This window comes from Drosophila erecta, unplaced genomic scaffold, assembly GCF_003286155.1.
Source record: "Drosophila erecta strain 14021-0224.00,06,07 unplaced genomic scaffold, DereRS2 tig00000465-arrow-arrow-pilon, whole genome shotgun sequence".
Classification (NCBI taxonomy): domain Eukaryota; kingdom Metazoa; phylum Arthropoda; class Insecta; order Diptera; family Drosophilidae; genus Drosophila; species Drosophila erecta.
The window spans coordinates 51,222-69,426 of NW_020825260.1; the positions used below are offsets into that span (position 1 = coordinate 51,222).

The 18,205-nt window shown below is 37.1% G+C and overlaps 1 protein-coding gene across 1 annotated transcript in view; it reads right to left on the reverse strand.

Moving 5' to 3' along the window:
- Positions 1–6,622: 6,622 nt before the first annotated feature.
- LOC26526036 (dynein heavy chain 2, axonemal) overlaps positions 6,623–18,205 on the reverse strand; it is a 103,437-nt gene continuing 91,854 nt past the window's right edge. Inside the window, exons 2-7 of the mRNA XM_026983590.1 lie at positions 13,123–16,302; positions 8,985–13,066; positions 8,826–8,930; positions 7,828–8,770; positions 7,275–7,768; positions 6,623–7,215 (exon numbers count right to left, since the gene is read on the reverse strand). Of these exons, the coding sequence (XP_026839391.1) occupies positions 6,668–7,215; positions 7,275–7,768; positions 7,828–8,770; positions 8,826–8,930; positions 8,985–13,066; positions 13,123–16,302 (9,352 nt within the window). The 3' untranslated portion in view covers positions 6,623–6,667. The remainder of the gene's footprint in view (positions 7,216–7,274; positions 7,769–7,827; positions 8,771–8,825; positions 8,931–8,984; positions 13,067–13,122; positions 16,303–18,205) is intronic.

Below are 18,205 nucleotides of genomic sequence, written 5' to 3' on the forward strand. Positions count from 1 at the left end.
CAAATCTGTATTTGGTTGGACATTGTCAGGTGTGTAATTTGTCTGTGTGGGCTGAGATAATTGTAAGTTGTCTAAATGACTTTTAATAGATGTCTCTATAGTCTTCCCTAAATAAGAGGTAAGGTTATCCATGAGTTGAGCCTGTTGTTGGCTAACAGTAAACTGTATAAAGTTCATCAACTCTGGTTGAGTACTAAGAGCCATACTGGAATTCGTTGGAGGTTCTGTTAAGATCCTATCCAAATTTCCTCTGTAAGTATTTCTGGTAGACACTCCTCGTCTAGGAGGTGTACCTCGGATCCTGCCTGATCTGGTATTTCTCCTTAATGGGAAAATATCATTATTATCTTGATATTCGCTTACGCCGGATGTGCCAGCTGTTGCAGCATCTAATTCAGCGAACAGAGTGTTATTAGAGTGAGATAAATTCGATTCGTTGCAATCTGCATTGCAAATTTTACATGTTTGTGTACTTTTTAAGTGGTTTATAATGCACTTTTTATGAAATGTGTGCCTGCACGATGTTGTTGCTGACAAAACGGTTGGTGCTAAGATTTCTTTACATATGGCACAGCTATTTTCAACGCCTTGTGAAACTTCAACTGCATTACCTGCACTGCCTGCACTATTCTTCGCTGCCATAATATTGTTGTTAAGATATGTTGTAATTATTTGGTTTGTCTTTCTTTATGTCGATCACTTCTATCAGAATCTTAGTTGTATCTCTATTTGTTAGTGGATTGTAGCTGGTCTATTGCCTCATGCTTTTATTCACTTGAAAATCGGACAATATACAGACTTATTGAAGTGTAAGTATAATGTATTCCAGAAAAAATCAAATTGTAAATAAAGTTGAGTAAATAAACATATGGTGATGAGCTTCTGTGGATTCGAAACAGTTCCACTTGGTCGATCAATTCTCTTTCAAATTGAATCGCATGTTCCTAAGTTTTACTATCCCTTCCAAATAGATACTCTCAATCCAATATGTTAATTTATTGGAATTAGTTATATTGTGTTTTAACTGTGGATGGATTACTTTAGAGCTTAGTGTGCTATAACAAGTTAAGGACTTTTCGAGCTTCACATCTGAGCCGAAAATGTATAGTACTTGTCGTGCTCCACTCGTTGGGCTTCAAAAATGTGTAGTGTATTTTCTCGGGCCCCCACGTTCGGGCGCCAAAAATGTGTAGTGTACGTAGTTCGATAGATTTTTAACTAGTGGGTCTTTTAATAGTGGGTGATAATTACTAATAAAGAGGACCTTGTACTTCCTTCGCTAGGGATGCGCACTCTTGCTATGCTCGGGTCTAGCTCGCCGTAGGTCGGGGTTCTTTTAGCTTAGGATAGTACGAACGCTACTACATTTTAATAAGTGCGTCTTACTCATAAACAATATTCAAAATTGGATTATCGATTAACAAAAGAAATGGCTTTATAATGATACTAATGATACACGCCGACACGTGTGAAGATAAGCTACAGATTCTGATAAGTATTGGGAATTTTGGATGTTAATGATTCCCTAAGTCTTTACCCTCCCTACCATGACAATGCTACTTAAAATATTTACATTGTCCCTTGGCCAAGTTCAAAATAACTCTACCACATATTCAAGAAAGTGTTCAACATAAGTACTCGACAAACCATTAAATCTATTTATTCACAATTCATTATTTTTCAATATATCTTCAAGTGGAATTATGACCACTTATATAAATTCAGTTTAATAAACGGTTTCATTAAATCTCTTTTACAAACTAACAATATTTTTATCTACGCATAATTATCCTAGTCGTTCTCTAACTCTTCATTTTTGTTTATATTCAATGGGTAAAATAAAGTATATAAAAGTAAAGTATAAAGCAAATATATATAAGTAATTGAATATAAAATTTACAAATATAATTATATAATCTTTAGTCAAATGCAGATATTATTTTAATTAGACGTTCGAGTGGCATTTTGTTAGAATTTTAATATAGGTAATTCATAATAAGGTATTTATCATTGTTGTCGTAGTACTCACGACCTTAAATATCCACTCCATGATGTGCGTAAAGTTGGGACCAAGTTCACGTTGACATTGTCGAGCTGTAGGTCAAACTTTAAAGGTTCTAATTTAAATTCCTATTCAAATGCCAAAAGTTCCGTCAATCGGCGAGTATTTAATTCATTATAAATCGCAATACAAAAGAAAATCAAGAATCAAAACAAAACACGAAATATAACTGCAGCACTGCAGCGATAAGACCTTAGGAAACCGCTGGCTGCTACGCTGCGTTGCGATAAGACGAAATCACAAAGTTGGACCTCCGTTGGTCATAGGAGATGATCTTCACTGCGTGACGATGATGATGTTCAAACGTAATTAAATCTGCTCCGGTCGTCTAAACTTCTGCATAGCTGAATATCTGGATGAACTCTAGCCTTCCAATATATTTGGTTATCATTCGGCAGGTGGCCGGTTGCGTAATTTGATGCTGAAGGTTATGTCGCCTCGTGGCCTCTTCTTGGAGCGACGGGGTTTTGAACCATGAGCTGATGCGGGGGGGTCGACGAGACGGGGGTAGTCGGCTGTAGAGCAACCAAATGCTCTTATATATAGGCCTGGTCTTCCTTACGCCTTGGGGTCGAATCTCGTTGCCACTTTCACACGAATCGAACACGGAAATTTATTGAAATATACCAACTCTTGTTTTTATGAGATTGGATATATATATAACTAAATTATATTTCCACGTGTATGTGAAGTTAAATGGGCAGCGTCAAAAATGTATGAGCGTTCGCCACGAAGATTTATCCGATAATGATCTAAGCTCTGGGGAAGCTGCATGCTGGTGGTCGCTGTTACAGCTTTTCTTTCCCTAACTGTATAATCGTACGATCATATTCTGTTCTGATTGGTCTAAGACAATTCTCTCGCTTTTTGTTTTGCACCAAAGCTGCTATAATTTAGGGCGAGGGTGTCTTGAAGAGTTTTTGCAGTGTAAAGTTAAGTTGGTCACTACAAGTCTTTGGTCAGAGCTAAGTACTATAGCGGAAATAAGTTTCTGTCGGTCACGACGAACCTTCTTCCAAAATTCTCTCAATCGCTTATTATTGTAATTTTGAATTCTTATGTGTAAGGGTATAAAAGAAAAATGAATATCAGGCTGACCTAAGGGTTTTATCTCCTGAAATTCACGGCCTTCAGTGGTTGACTTTGACTTAGCAACTTCTGAATCTACGGATGTATCTTGTTGCTCAGAGAAACATCCTTTTGTCGGTTTCCCGGATTACAGTTTGGACAAGTCGGCTTGTATTTTTCTTTAAGTCCGCAACCGTAACAAAATATAATTCTTTTAGCCATACAATCATCGAATCTGTGGCCTTGTTTGTCACAATTCCAACAAGTTGTGGTGTTCCGACGTTGAATTTGGTTTACTTCTTCACCTACTCTTACTAAACCTGTTTCCTCTTCTTCGGTGGTTAATTCTGCCACGCAGGAGCGATAAGGTTTCGGCTTAAACGTCCTGAGATTGTTATAAAACTGTTCATGCCTGCGCACTTCGTATCGGAGTTGTGTTCTGTTTGGTATTTTAAGATGCAACAACTCATGATGTAAGCTAGGCTTCGAATTTCTAACCAATAACTCAACTAATTGTGTTTCGGAAACTCCATTTTGCAGTCTGTCAATCAACCGTTCCATGGTTTCCTGGAAATCTTCAAATGCTTCATTTTCTCCTTGCTTGCGTTTTCGGATTCCCTCCCAAATATCATAATCTGTCTCTATATCTTCGAATCTCTTCCTAAATTCGCCACAAAATGTGTTCCAATTGAAATTTGGATTGTTTCGATGAAACTTCCAATACCAATCGCTTGCTTTTCCGGCAAACAGAAGGTACAAATGGTCGCATAAAAGTCTATAATCATTACCTAGATTTTGTTTGGTGAGTGAGCATATCCTGTAAATGAATTCATCTATCCTGATGCTTGTTTTGCTGCCGTCGAACTTTAATCCCCATTTTTGAATGATTCCTGATACTTTTTCCGGGCTAACATATGAGCTTGCATTGCTCCTGGTTCCGCCTCTTTCTTCTACATTATTGTCTAAATTCTGAGAATACCGATTTTGATTGGAATTGTTCCTGCTCAAATCTGTATTTGGTTGGACATTGTCAGGTGTGGAATTTGTATGTGTGGGCTGAGATAATTGTAAGTTGTCTAAATGACTTTTAATAGATGTCTCTATAGTCTTCCTTAAATCTTCGGCAAACTTTATCGGCGCGATCCTATTGCAAGAAAAAATAACTATCACAATGATTTTTAGGATCCTGAAATAAAGCGAGTCACACTATGGCCCCGAACGAAAGAAAATTGCTGGCCATAGTGTGGGCGTTAGGCAAATTACAGAACTATCTGTACGTCACTCGCGATATCAACCTTTGGAATATCGGGTTCGAAGATAAAAATATAGAAAGTGTATATCGACGGTCATAACGCAAAAGTCCACTACAAACCGGGTAAAGAAAACGGTAACCGGTAAAAGCCGACGCTCTTTCTAGGCAGAATATTAATGCCTTACAAAGTGAGCTTCAGTCTCACGCTGCGACTGTTCACAGTGAGCTTTCGCTGGCCTACACGGTCGAAACGACAGAAGAAGCACGTTTCCAGCGTAAACGAAGCTTAGTTTTGTTTCGTAGAAAAACCCACCACTTGATCAGTTCCGCCGACGATAGCAATAAAAATGCTTAAAGAGGTCGTGAACCCTTGCAGTGTCCACTCTGGCAAGCTTCCAACACGACTTAATAGCTCAATTCCCGGCTACACAATTTCGCTTTTGAAAAAATGTATTGATAGACGTAACAAATAAAAGCGAGCAATTGGAAATTATCACTGCAGAACACAATAGGGCACACAGGGCAGCTCATGAAAAAAACAAGAAGAGCAAGCAGACCTAGGAACGTCTTCTAAAGGGGAGGGTGGTCCATGAGGACACCTCAAATAGGTCTCCCCAATCATAATTAGAAAGTAAGCCAAAGAAAAAAGGAATTAAGCCGAATCACTCTACATTTGGATTTACAGGTTCACCCTCATAGCAGTGGAAAATGCACGGATTACCGACTTTACCCACGCCAAATATGTACATCCCGGTCGTAGACGGAGATGTGCTGGTGTTCGAACGACGTGACTGTTTGAGGGACTCGAGCAATCTTTCCGAGTTCACGGATATGATAGAAGAGACAGAGAAGTTGTCCGAGCATTTTCCGCAGTCGTATATGCGCAAATTATTAGATGTGGACACAGGCCATCTGAAAACTTTATTGTCCGTTATCAAAGTGCACCATAGCATTGCGAGAACTTTAAATTTTTTGGGAACAGCACTTAAAGTTGTCGCGGTCATTCCCGACGCCTCAGACTTTTTGAAAACTAGGATGACAGAAGCTCAGCTGGTAGAATCGAATTCAAGGCAAATCACAATTAACTCAGAAAATCAGAAACAAATAAAAAGGCTAACTGACACTATAAATAAAAGTATCAAAGCCCGCAAGAACGATTGGGTTGATTCTCCACATCTGTATGAGACACTTCTAGCATGAAATAGAATGTAGACAAAATTCCAAATTTAACTCACTGTATTGAACAAGATATTCAAGTAGTCAGTTTACTAGAAGCCTAAAAAATTAGGGTCCTTCAGTCCGATGAAATAATTAATGTCTTTAAAGCTTAACAGAGTTAGATTCAGATGTAAGAAAATCTCCGGCTACCCTGTATCACATCATCAGGAAATCCTACGGATCGACGAAGACACGTTGGCAGAAAATGAAGCGGACACCTGGTCAGTCACGGAATGCACCGAGACCACGCACAACACCTTTTGCGAGCGGTTCAATCGCGAAACCGGCTCCCGTTCACTCTACGCAGGAAACACGGACCAATGACATACTTAGGCATACTTAGGCAAACAGACAGCCCAGCCACCTTAGTGAGATAATGTCCGTAGATGACGGAATCATCATTATTAACGAGTCATCATCATCAGTCAGGCGTTGTAAGGTCACCCCTCGAGTACCACTGGACTGGAGTACCTGCAACTGAAAAGAGACAAAATAAAATTAGGCAAATAGTATACTTATGTAATCTAAATATCTGCGTCCGATTCCAGCCACTTTCTCGAGTGGCGGCCCTCGGCTATGCATCCTGGCCCGGCGGCTGCAGGCTTTTTTCCAGCTGACGATGTAACAGCTTTCCAGGTCTCGCTATGCGACTGTGACGCGGGAATCATCAACGTTTCGGGCCCCTTTTCAACGGCTGTTAGGCTAATCGAAATACAATGTTAGTCTTTATTTTCACTATTTCTTGTTAATTTTACCTCAAATTCCAATTGTAAACAAAACCTTGCCCAAATAATGTTTCCAGGTCAGGCCTTTACAATCCATGTTACACAATATTAATAGCCCTGTTAAACTACTTAGTTAAAATGTAAGTTTCATTCTGGTACCCAAAACTCAACCCCAACATTGTACATCACAAAATGCGAATAATTGTACCTAAATATTAATTTTCGAATAATGATAGTGGTTCTCAAAGCACAATAATTTCAAAAAAGTCTGCATAGATTCTAAAAAATTTTGAAAAGTTTAGAGTTTTGAAAAGTTTATTAATTATAATAGTTTTATTATTATCAGCTTGCTAAACTTAATAAAAGTGCTGTTCCTCGTTTTATCCAGTAATCAGCTTTTTCATTACCAGACTTTAAGTCCACGGCTATTACAAATGATCCAGATCTAATGGGATAGTAATATGCGGGACACTGGTAAACCCCACGACATCGTTTTTTTAGGTTTTCTACTGGCTTAAAGTGTATTACAGGTAATGGACAAATTAGTTCCATCGGAAGTGGATCCTGAAGGCATTGGTTTTTCCTTAACCATCCTGCACCCTCCAAAAACAAGCTTCTTATATAAACACCTCCTCCTTCTCTTATTATACGAGCTGCTGCAGTATCTTCTTCGACAAACACATAGAAATCCCAAGACAGTTCATCAATTGGTGTTTTTGTAGCTCGAGCTGAAGTTTGTAGTACTGCAGTAACAAATCCGGTTGGAAACGTGTAAGCTGCAAGCCAAAATAATGTGGGCGAGCGGAGTGTTTTCGCCCAACTATTAAAATGTCCTACACGATGAATTAAGTCTCTAGACCATGCAGCTAATGGTTTCAATGAATTATATGCTGGAGGAATATATATATAATTTCGTGTGGCTTTATTTTATAAAGCCTTTTATACTTACCTTTTAACCATTGTAATGGCACCCTTCCTTCAGATACAGCTACAAAAATATCCTCTAAGTCCGAACTCATAACAACAAGTCCCTGTATTCCACGTCTTAAGTCACGCAATTGAGTGCACATTTCGACAAGAAGTTTATTATAGCGTTCAATTTCTTGAAGTAATACAACTTCTAAGGGAGTTCGATTGATTCCAATAATTTTTGCAGTCTGTTCATAGTTAATCTCATCCGGGGTATTTATTAAAATTTCTTTAGCGAGGTCAAATACTTTTGTCTCACCGTTTTCACTACTACCCGTGCTATTAGTCTGAGCTTGCATAGAAAGCAGAGCCTCAAAAAGCATTCTAGTTTCTCCTATTAATGACGCAATATCGGCATTGGAATGTTGTCCAAAAGCATCAGGCTTATCAAAATTGGGAAACATTTGTATTTGGTCTAAATAAGATTGCACATCACCGTCATCGGGAATAAAATAATTTGAAAGGGTTGATAATCTTTTTTAATTAAAATTTAAAATTAATTATGATTAGATTATAACGGGTTATAATCTTACCTAAACTTTCTAGTCTGTAATGCCTGGTCACAAAAAAATTGGTTTATATAAGTTATTAACAGTCGGCGATCCCAATCGTCGGTTATGTGTCCTCCGTAATTTACACCTGCTATGAGATACTTCAAAGCTCCCCAGGGAGTGTCTTCATATTCATTAAGATATAATAAAAGTAGTATTTCGGAAACTTCAAAATCAGAATCGTTAAAGCTATAAATAACATTCCAACCAAGTTCTAAAAATTTTTTACGTTCGAGTAGGACTGTATGAAAGAAACACAAAGCGAATAATAACTTCTTGTACTTGCTTGGTTCACTACAAATTTCCATATTAGCTTCATTTATGTTGTTATAAAGACGTTTCATATTTGATTTAATTCCACGAGGAGGTTCAGTGGTCATCTTAATACTGGTTTGCAAAATAGATATTGGAAAGTCCGGATGAGGGCTTGAGCTAAGCCACAGTCGAAATTTTTTATGTAGTTTCATGGACTGCATTGTAGCTATCATTTTGTCAAGGGTAGGCATCCAACTAAGAGACAAATGACAATTTGCTAAAAATACCCAATTCCCATCTTTGATACCATCCATTATAAGCTTTGTAGCAATAGGTGCTTGCCCTTGACCTAAGCTAAGTGAATACATTCGCTGGGACATCTTAACTGTTTCTGATAGTGATATGAGTGATTGGGCTGGATCAACACCTGGTGATAATACAAATATAAGGGGTGTCTGTGAAATCGATTCATCAAAAGTAGCCTTAAGATCAAGAACTGGTGGATCAACATATCGCGGCCCAAGTTTGGTTATGATAAATTGTGTCAAACAAAAAGAAATTCTATCCGGTCGTAGTGAACGTAGAACACAAATTTTTTGAAAATCTGTAAGTTTATCATTCCATTCACCCACGAGATCTTCTTGTTCAGGAAAAGTGGTGGCATACCAACCTAAATATTTATATTTAAAAATTAATGTAAAACTTTTTTAATATGATAATAATACCATTCCAAGCCTTGTAATGTTGCTCGAAAGAATCGATTATCCCATGAAATCCCGCCACTTTATCTAATTCTGTTATATTATCCCAGTTTTGCTCACTTATCCACCCTGAAAAAATATATGATACCCATAACTTATTTACATCTCATAATTTTTACTTACATGGTGCCGGGTTTGGCGCTTGGCCCTGCTTATCTAATACAATACCTCCTTTTAGGATAAAATCATACTCTTCTTCCAAAAGCTTTCCAGAATTTGAAAGAATTTTTGCTGTCATATGAATTGAAAATAGTAGCTTATGCCGCTCGAAAAGCCCACGACAGGTATTTCGGTAGACCGAATAGGAATGGTATTCATTAATATTTTGAATTCTTTCATGAACCAGCTGATTACGAGGACTTCGTTCAATAGACTGGGTGAATAATAATATGTATGCTGCTAGAGAAAAAACATACATTGGATCAATTTTAGACATATCCATTAAAACAAAGAATAAAATAGATGCGCGTTCCGAAGCTGGTTTGTATTCTTGTCGGGCGGCATCAATTTCTACTTCAGTTACCTCGGCAATACTAAGTGATTCTTTAACTAGCACTGATGTTTGACGTGATTTTTGTAATGTTGAGAATAACTCATCGTCATCTAATAAGGAACCACGACTTTCATTAAGCAGCCGCAGAATCTCATTATCGAGATCAATTAGCGTCCGTTTGTTTCGAGCTATTGTCATTACTAGTTCGTCTTTTTGTTCTTCGAGAGCGGGCTTTTCTTTTCGAACAATAATTCCCAGTAATTGGGCTTCAAGCCCATCTTGCTTTAGTGCAAAATTTACAATTGTAGTTTTTGATGATATTTCGGGTGAGTAGTGTGGATTGGATATTTTTGTTGTTATGTAAAATCTAAATAAATTGTTGTACGAAATATATTTATCATTAAATTTTAATAACTTTTCTCCACTCTGGATGGTAAAACTCTTTCGCAGAATTGGATTAATAGCTTGATCTAAGTATTCCCCCACGTTTTGCAACAATACAGGTAACCCCTCTTTTAGAGCTCGTTCTAGTTGACGTAAGTAATCTATCATTCCGAAATCGATCGTCATTAATTGGTTTCGCTCTTCCATATTTTTTATCCAGTTATTAGCTTGCATTTGAGGGTCAATAATAAGAGGCCATCGACTACCTTGAGTAACTATTACTCCGTTTTCAGTACTTAAATCATCAGCTGGTAGACCTTGAATATTCCATTCCCGAATTGAAACAGCGTCGACTAAAAAAGACGTAACCTTAAGCTCAAAAGTTGCAGGTACAGAAAGATCTTTGATTAATAAAGACCACTTTAAAACTAGTTCTTCTCGATATTTGGTGTCAAAAGCCCCTAAATAGGACATAAACGCAACTGAAAGCAAACAGTCACCGGGAAGTTTTTCGAAAGATAAGTCCAACTGATTTACCGTTTCGATCCACCTTTCTCTCTCTCCAGAAAGCGATTCCACTAAAATAATCGCACGCTCCAGTTGTTTCCTAAGTCGTTCTTCCTTTGCACGCAATTCATTAAGAAGATCAGTTTTTTCGTTAAGCTGGCGGTAAAGCTCTTCAATAACAGCTTGTAACTCTTCGAGCTTTTTTTTTGCCGCAGCTAACGCAGCTTGTTTTTCTTCAAGTGACTTCATTGCACTATCCAATTTCTCCTGCTTTGGAGCGACTATTCGGTAAACTTTTCCGTAATTTTCTATGGCCATTATCCATTGCATCAGTGACTTGCATGCCAGCGAAACAACAGCTACTTTATCCGGCTCTAATTCAGGATTTTTTGTGTAGATTGCAATACGTTTTAGAGTTTTATCAGATATATGATCTCTATCAAAGTTTTTTAGGTCGTTCAAAAATGTTGATTCACTTAAAACCTTTTTAGCATTTTCCCATGTTGGTTCTTTTCCAAGTAAGATTAATACAGCTTCCATAACCTTTTCAATTTTCATTGGTGGGCGTCCATATGATTTAACTTCAGAAATGTCTTTTTTATTTAATGCATCTAATGCTTTTACTGCAGCATCTATCATAGGCATTACAACCTCCAAGTCCGCCCGAGCTGTAGCTGCTAATTCAAGGCAAATAATTTCTTCCCTCCTAATAATTACAGCTTCGGCATCTACTTTTTCCTTTTGTTCAGTTGCTTCAGACTTTTGGATTTCAATCATGGAAATAAAGTCTTCACATTCTCTAGCTAGTATTTTAACTTGTTCAGAGCTAGTTTTTAGCTCTTCGGACATTAAAGATACTTTTTCCTGAGTTTCAGAAATTTTGGAAAGCCCATTGCGTAATCTATTGGAAGCAGTTGATACTTCTAACCTTTTCTTTTCTAAGAGTTTTTTAAAGCCACTTACAAGTTGCAAATAATTTGGCGAGGTTACATAGTTATAACGCTTGACTTCTGCATACATACTTTCTGACATTTTAGCCACACTTGAGTGAATTACTGAAAATGCATAGGCAATATCACGTTGAAGGAGGGTTTCAGTGCTCATAACCAAACTTTCTCGATGTTTTTCGTCCTCTTTTCCAGGAACCACTACATTTAAAGGAAATCCGATTAGGAAATGCGAAGCCACTTCCAAAAGAGCTTCTTGTGGCCAAAGTCTAAACCAGTTTGGAGTTGTTGAACTTAACAAAGCCGGATATTGTCTTATATAACTTCGAAAATTTTCTCCGATTGGACTAAAGCAAAGAGCAACATGGAGGAAGTCGCGAACATTTAAAATAAAAAACGAATACAGTGCTTCCGTTGTTAGTAGAACTCCAGTTTTTTTTGCCGGACGTTCAAGTTCAGGCTTTAGCTCGTCAAATTCATCCGACTTAAATAGGTTTATTTCTCCAGTACTTAACATATTATTTGTTATTTCCAGAAATGAGACTTCGGCTATTTGGTCGCTGCTAAATATAAAAATCGTTAGTCTCTGCTTAATTCCAGTAACTTTGTATAAGTTTTTAAGGTCTTCTCGAAAGTCTCCTGTTTTGTATTTTTTGGTAACCTCAATTTGAAAAACTCCCATTTCCAAAATAAAAGCAGCTAACTTAGTTAATACTTGTCGGCCTGATCCACCTATCCCCATGTTCAAAATGTGGCCGCGCGGTTGTGAAATAACTCTTAGTATTCGAACAATATGTTCGATAGCTTCTCTAAAAAATACTAGGTTCATTCTTGTCATTCCGGGAAAGTTGTTATATTCCTCAAGTTGATTTTTCATATACGTTCTTAAGAAATCTACTTGTAGGTCTTCATAAAAACCTTGAGGGTGCGCAAAGTCACCGAAAAATGGTGGTACCTTCGAAGGACAAAGACTGTGAAAGGTAACTTCAAAATGTTTACCAAGTATATCGTTAATATTATTTACAAACCATAGCTGATCTGAGTCGTCAACCAACCGGTCGCTGAATACTCTAAAGCACTCATGAACCCACAGTCGTAAAAATAAATTTTTTTTGGTTTGAAGTTCTTTTGAACTTCTTAATAGTCCTTGAAATACTTTGGATATATCTCTAAGATTAAATAAGTAATGAGATTTATTTGGCGTAGGCAACATTTTACCAGTCACTGCTACATATAAGTTAATGGTACAAAGGGTAATAGGTAACCACATCTCACGAACTTCATTTGTAAACGACTCAAGTTTTTGACAGAGCATTGTTCCAAATATTCGAACAATTGTATCCTGTGTAGGAAATGTTAAATTTAGTAAAACAAATCGACTTTGAGTTCGACTGGAAATTGTTTGTCTGCCCCCACCAGGCGGTCCCATTGCAGCCATTAATAATGTGTTTTGCACATATATTTTTTGTTGAGTTTTTCGGTTAAACCAATACTTGTAATCTATCCATTGCCGAATAAGCTCCAAAGGTGGCTGGGAACCATAGATGTCTTTTGCAGGCATATTAAAGTCGTCCATAAAACATATCATCCGTTTGCCTCCGATAGGTACAAATTGTGTTTTCGTTCGTTTCTCAGTTCGATTTTCGATTGATTCTTGTAACCCGGCTGCTGTGGTTTGTGCTGACATGTTTACAGCTAAAATACAAAATTTATTTTTATCACAAGCCTCCATCACACTTATAGCTGTTGATGTTTTTCCGGTACCAACATTTCCAACAAGCATTACAGGATATTCTTCAGCAAGAAGTTTTGAAACTACATATTCGTAGCGAACAGTGTCACCAGTAGGAACAATAATCTTATAAAAAGGAGATCTGAAATTTTTGTTTTTAGAAATACACCATTTTTTACTTTCTTAATATTTACTTACTCGAAATCGCATTTCCAACTGCTCAACAGTTTGCTATCCCATGGTAAAAAGGTTCGTTCATTCGGATCCACAAAATAATCAAAAACAGTATCTTTTATTGGAAAGCAGCTTTCTATTTCCCGTATAAAGCTATCTAGTCTTTGGCGACTATCTTCATCCACGCTTGAACAAATCGACCATACTAAACAAAACATAAACCACAATCTAGTCATCTCCTCAAGTATTTCTAAATTAATAGGACTTATCCCATTTGCCTTTGTGCCAAATATTTCAAGCAATTTACAAAGCGACACAACTCCATTTAACTCATTTGTCCTTACTGGCTCCTTGCATTTTATACGTTTAAAATCGAGTATTTTTGGCACCATGTACTCAAAATGTATTCGTAAACAATCAGCGAACTCCTTAATCTTTAAGCGCTGTAACCACGAGCTTACAAAAGGTTTCCATCCCCAATCATTGTAATCATTATATACCATACCACATCGGGAAACAGTTGCTGGTGAAGCAACAGCTAGATCTCCTACTTCAAACAGTAGCGATACTTGAACTGGCATGGTTATCCGTTCGCTATTTACAAGCGTAAGAAGTTTATTATCATCCATTACAGAGTTCATATTTTCAATCCATACTGCATCCACAGGTCCATCAAACAATAACCATTTCTGAGTCGGATCTTCGTCTCCACAGATTATACGCATTATGGAACTTAAAACTCCATCAAGCCATTCACCAGTTGACAAATTGTATTCCCCATAAAGTTCTGCCAGATTTAATGCTTTTGGATTTACTGGGTATACGGTAACTGCTTCCCATCCGGAAAATCGCTGACTATTCATTCGACAAAAGGAGTTTTGTAATGTTCGCCAAGTAACGGATTTGGCTGTTCCCGTATCCCCTATAATCATAACTGAGTGTCTAGAGTTCTTTGTTTCAAAAAGTTCAATTACTTTTTTTATAGCTATGTTAATTGTTTGAAGACCCGCCTCCCTAAATTCTTCATATATTGCAATATTAAATTCGCTGTAGTCTATTGTTGGTAAACTAACACCAGGAAATATGTCTGATATAATACCATTAAAAAGGGGTAAATCATTAGCTGTTAATCTGGCCACATTCATATCTTTCATTGCTAGGTAAACAATTTCTTCTTCTGTAGTATTTGGTAATTGACGTCTCTTTCGACCTGCGTAGCGAAGCAGGGCCACCATAGAACGAAGACCAAAATCATAATGATATTGCTTTGACAGCTGCTGCTTAGCTAGCTCATATAAAGTATATACCTTTCGTGCCAAATTTCTTGTATTAGTAAAACCATCCGAAAAAAGTAAATTTTCCGCAATAATAATATTATCCGGTACCATCATTGATATGGGTCGAAACATTGACTTTAAATTATCAGGAAGTTCAGTCCGTCCGGCATATCCTGGATTCATAGTAATGAACAGACCAACTGTGTGCTTTAACTTTATCATTTGACCCTCAAACATAAACTCCAAAGCCTTTGCCGAAAGCGCTGCCATTATAGACATTATTTGTTGTGCAACGACTGAGAGCACTTCAATGTTTATGCGATTAAACTCATCAAAACATCCCCAGCATCCACTTTGTGCTAATCCAGAAAAATTTTTACCAATACTTTTATAGTCTAAGCCTTCGGAACAGTTTGTAACAATAACCCATATTCCCAAAGCTTTTCCCAAATCTTTAACTGTTTCAGTCTTTCCAGTACCGGCGGGTCCTTTTGGGCTCCCTCCTCGATGCAAGTGCAATGCAGTAGTCAATGTTATATAACACCGATCAGTCAATGGAGTAATAACTAATCGTCCCGAGTTACCTGTATATTCATAGCCATACCAGTGCTCTGTGTTTGTCTGCCTTATTACACATAGCTCCGATTCACGGTGCCAATAAAATCTTAGTTGTGAAAACCATTCAAAATGGCCTGTATCCTTACAGTTCGATTTATACATTCTCTCGATAACATCACGGCCATGTATTTCAAGCGTTATGAGAGTATTCACTTTAAGACGCATTATTTTTGTTAGGTCTTTTCGACTCATTTCAGATAATTTAGAAAGAACTTTTATTTGCTTTTTCTTTAGCTTACGTAATGGTTTTTTTTGATCAACCATACTACAATGAATTAAACTGCGCGTACACTCTGTTGTCCATTGGATCTGAGCTGTGGTTAGCACCATTTGACCGGGCCAAAGTGAAATCCATTTTTCTCGGTTCCCAACAAGTTTTTTAAGAGATCCACGTGTAAGCTTAAGCATCTCTCTCATAACAGTAAACATATACTCTTCGACTTGTTTTAGCCAACGCTCCGAAGGACCGTCTATATATATAACCAGCATGAACTCAACGTGTTCTCCGTCATCTGAATGCATTCCAGAAGCTTGCCATCGACTTAAAGTTTTTCCAACGCGCTTGAGCTCTAGCTTATATAAATTATCAAATAATTTCTTGAGATGGGTTTGAACTAAGTCCGGCCGTTTTGAATTTCCTAAAATTTCTAAAAGGTCATCATTAGAAATAAAATAAAATCTTGGAAAAAGTTGGCGCTTAGCCTCAAGATATATTTCTAAGGCACGTTGAATAAGTTCTAGTCTTTCGTCCATTCGACTAAAACGGTTCAATAAAAAAGGTGGAGGGCGTAAGTGAGTGGCTTTTACGGCTGTCTTTGCCTGAAACATTTTGCTTGATATTGTTCGAAACTCTTCAGTTATTGTTGCAAAACGTTTTGCCTCTTCTGGAAGTTGTTTTCTTATGTCGTCTCCTTGGAAAATATTTTCTAAGTACAGCCATTGACGCTGAACGGTTAAACCCTTTTCTAGAGTCTCACTAATGTATGACAATGTTTTTTCCCAATAATCAACAATAGTTATAAATGGCTCAACAAAACGAGTTGCCTTCATAGCCGATATTTGTACCATGTGTTCTTCCAGGAGCTGAAAACACTCTTCAACATTTTTTATTCTATAAATACCATCATGATAAAAAGCCATTTCAAAACTTTGTTTTTTCCAAGTTGTAGCTATATTTTTAATAGAATTTTCAATTTGCAGCTCCATAGTTGCAGAATTGGATATGTCTTGAATATCTTCAGAAAAGGCCTGAAAGTCTAAATTAATTATAAGCTCCAACGTAAAATTCTTTGAGTTTTCATCAAAATTTCTGAAAATATAAATTTAAATTTAAATTTAAATTAAATTTATAAAATTTTTATCGAAACGTATTTCGAACCTTTAATTCACATGAAATTTACTTTACTTAAATTTATAGATAATAATTGGTGGGCAGAATAATTTAGGGACAATAAAAACTTCGTCTAGCTAAATTTTAAACACAGATACTTTATAAGATGAAATCACTGAATATAATTATGAATGAAATAAGATGAATATTCTCCTCCTGAAATCTTAAATCCTTGGTGAGCGAGAAAGGCCAAACACCAGAATGGTTCGTTCTGGCGTTCCTCAGGCAAGTCTCGTGTTATATAAGATAACTCATATAGAGTTTCAATTAATACAAAAAATATATTTCTTTATTTGGTGTTGTGACTATAAGGTCTTTATTCATTGATTGCAAAAGCACAACTAATTTTAGTTTCACAAATTTCTCCCTACCTATGCTGCTGACGTCGGTGCTGCTCTGCTCAAGGAAATTGGAAAGATTCTGCACATTTATATTGTGCAGGTGCAACGTATGTTCCGCAACCGGAAGCTCGTGCGACCCCACGAGTGTTGCGCAAGCGAATACGCGTGCAGCGCCAAATGTTCTTATCCAAACATTTGTGGTGTTAGATCTTCCAACTTAAACTTTACACTGCAATAACCCTTCAAGACACCCTCGCCCTAAATTATAGCAGCTTTTGGGGTTACAAAAAAGTGAGAGAATTGTCTTAGAACAATTAGGACAGAATATGATCGTACGATTGTACAGTTAGGAAAAGAAAAGCTATAGCAACGACCACCGGCATGCAGCTTCCCAGAGCTTAATTCATTATCGGATTAAACCTCGTGGCGAACGCTCACAATTTTTGACGCTGCCCATTTAAACTGCACATACACGTGGAAATATAATTTAATTATATATATCCAATTCAATAAAATATTTCAATAAATTTCCGTGTGCGATTTGTGTGAAAGTGGCAAAGAGATTCGACCCCAAAGCGTAAGGAAGGCCAGGCCTATATAAGGGCATTTGGTTGCTCTACAGCCGACTACCCCCCGTCTCGTCGACCACCGCATCAGCTCACGTTTTAAACCCCGTTCGCTCCAAGAAGAGGCCACGAGGCGACATAACCTTCAGCTAACAAGTTACGCCACCGGCCACCTGCCGAATGATAACTGGCCAAATATATTGGAAGGCTCATCCAGATTATTCAGCTGTGCAGAAGTAGAGACCGACCGGATCAGATTTAATTATATTAGAATTCCGTCTTATCGCAGTGCAGCGTAGCAGCCAGCGGTTTCCTAAGGTCTTATCGCTGCAGTGCTGCAGTTATATTTCGTGTTTTGTTTTGATTCTTAATATTCTTTTGTATTGCGATTAATAATGAATTAAATACTCGCAGATTGACGGAACTTTTGGCATTTGAATAGGAATTTAAATTAGAACCTTTAAAATTTGACCTACAGCTCGACAATGTCAACGTGAACTTGGGCCCAACTTTACGCACATCATGGAGTGGATATTAAAGGTCGTGAGTACTACAAAACAACAATGATAAAAAACATTATTACGAATTACCTACATTAAAATTCTACAAAATGCCACTCGAACGTCTTAATAAAATAAGATCTGCATTTGAGTAAAGATTATATAATTATATCCGCTAATTTATATTCAATTACTTATATATATCTACTTTATACTTTACTTTTATATACTTTATTTTACCCACTGAATATAAACGAAAATGAAGAGTTAGAGAATGACTAGGATAATTATGCGTAGATTAAAATTTGTTAGTTTGTAAAAGAGATTTAATGGAACCGTTTACTAAAATGAATTTATATAAATGGAATTATAATTGAAGATATATTGAAAAAGAATGAATTGTGAATAAATAGAT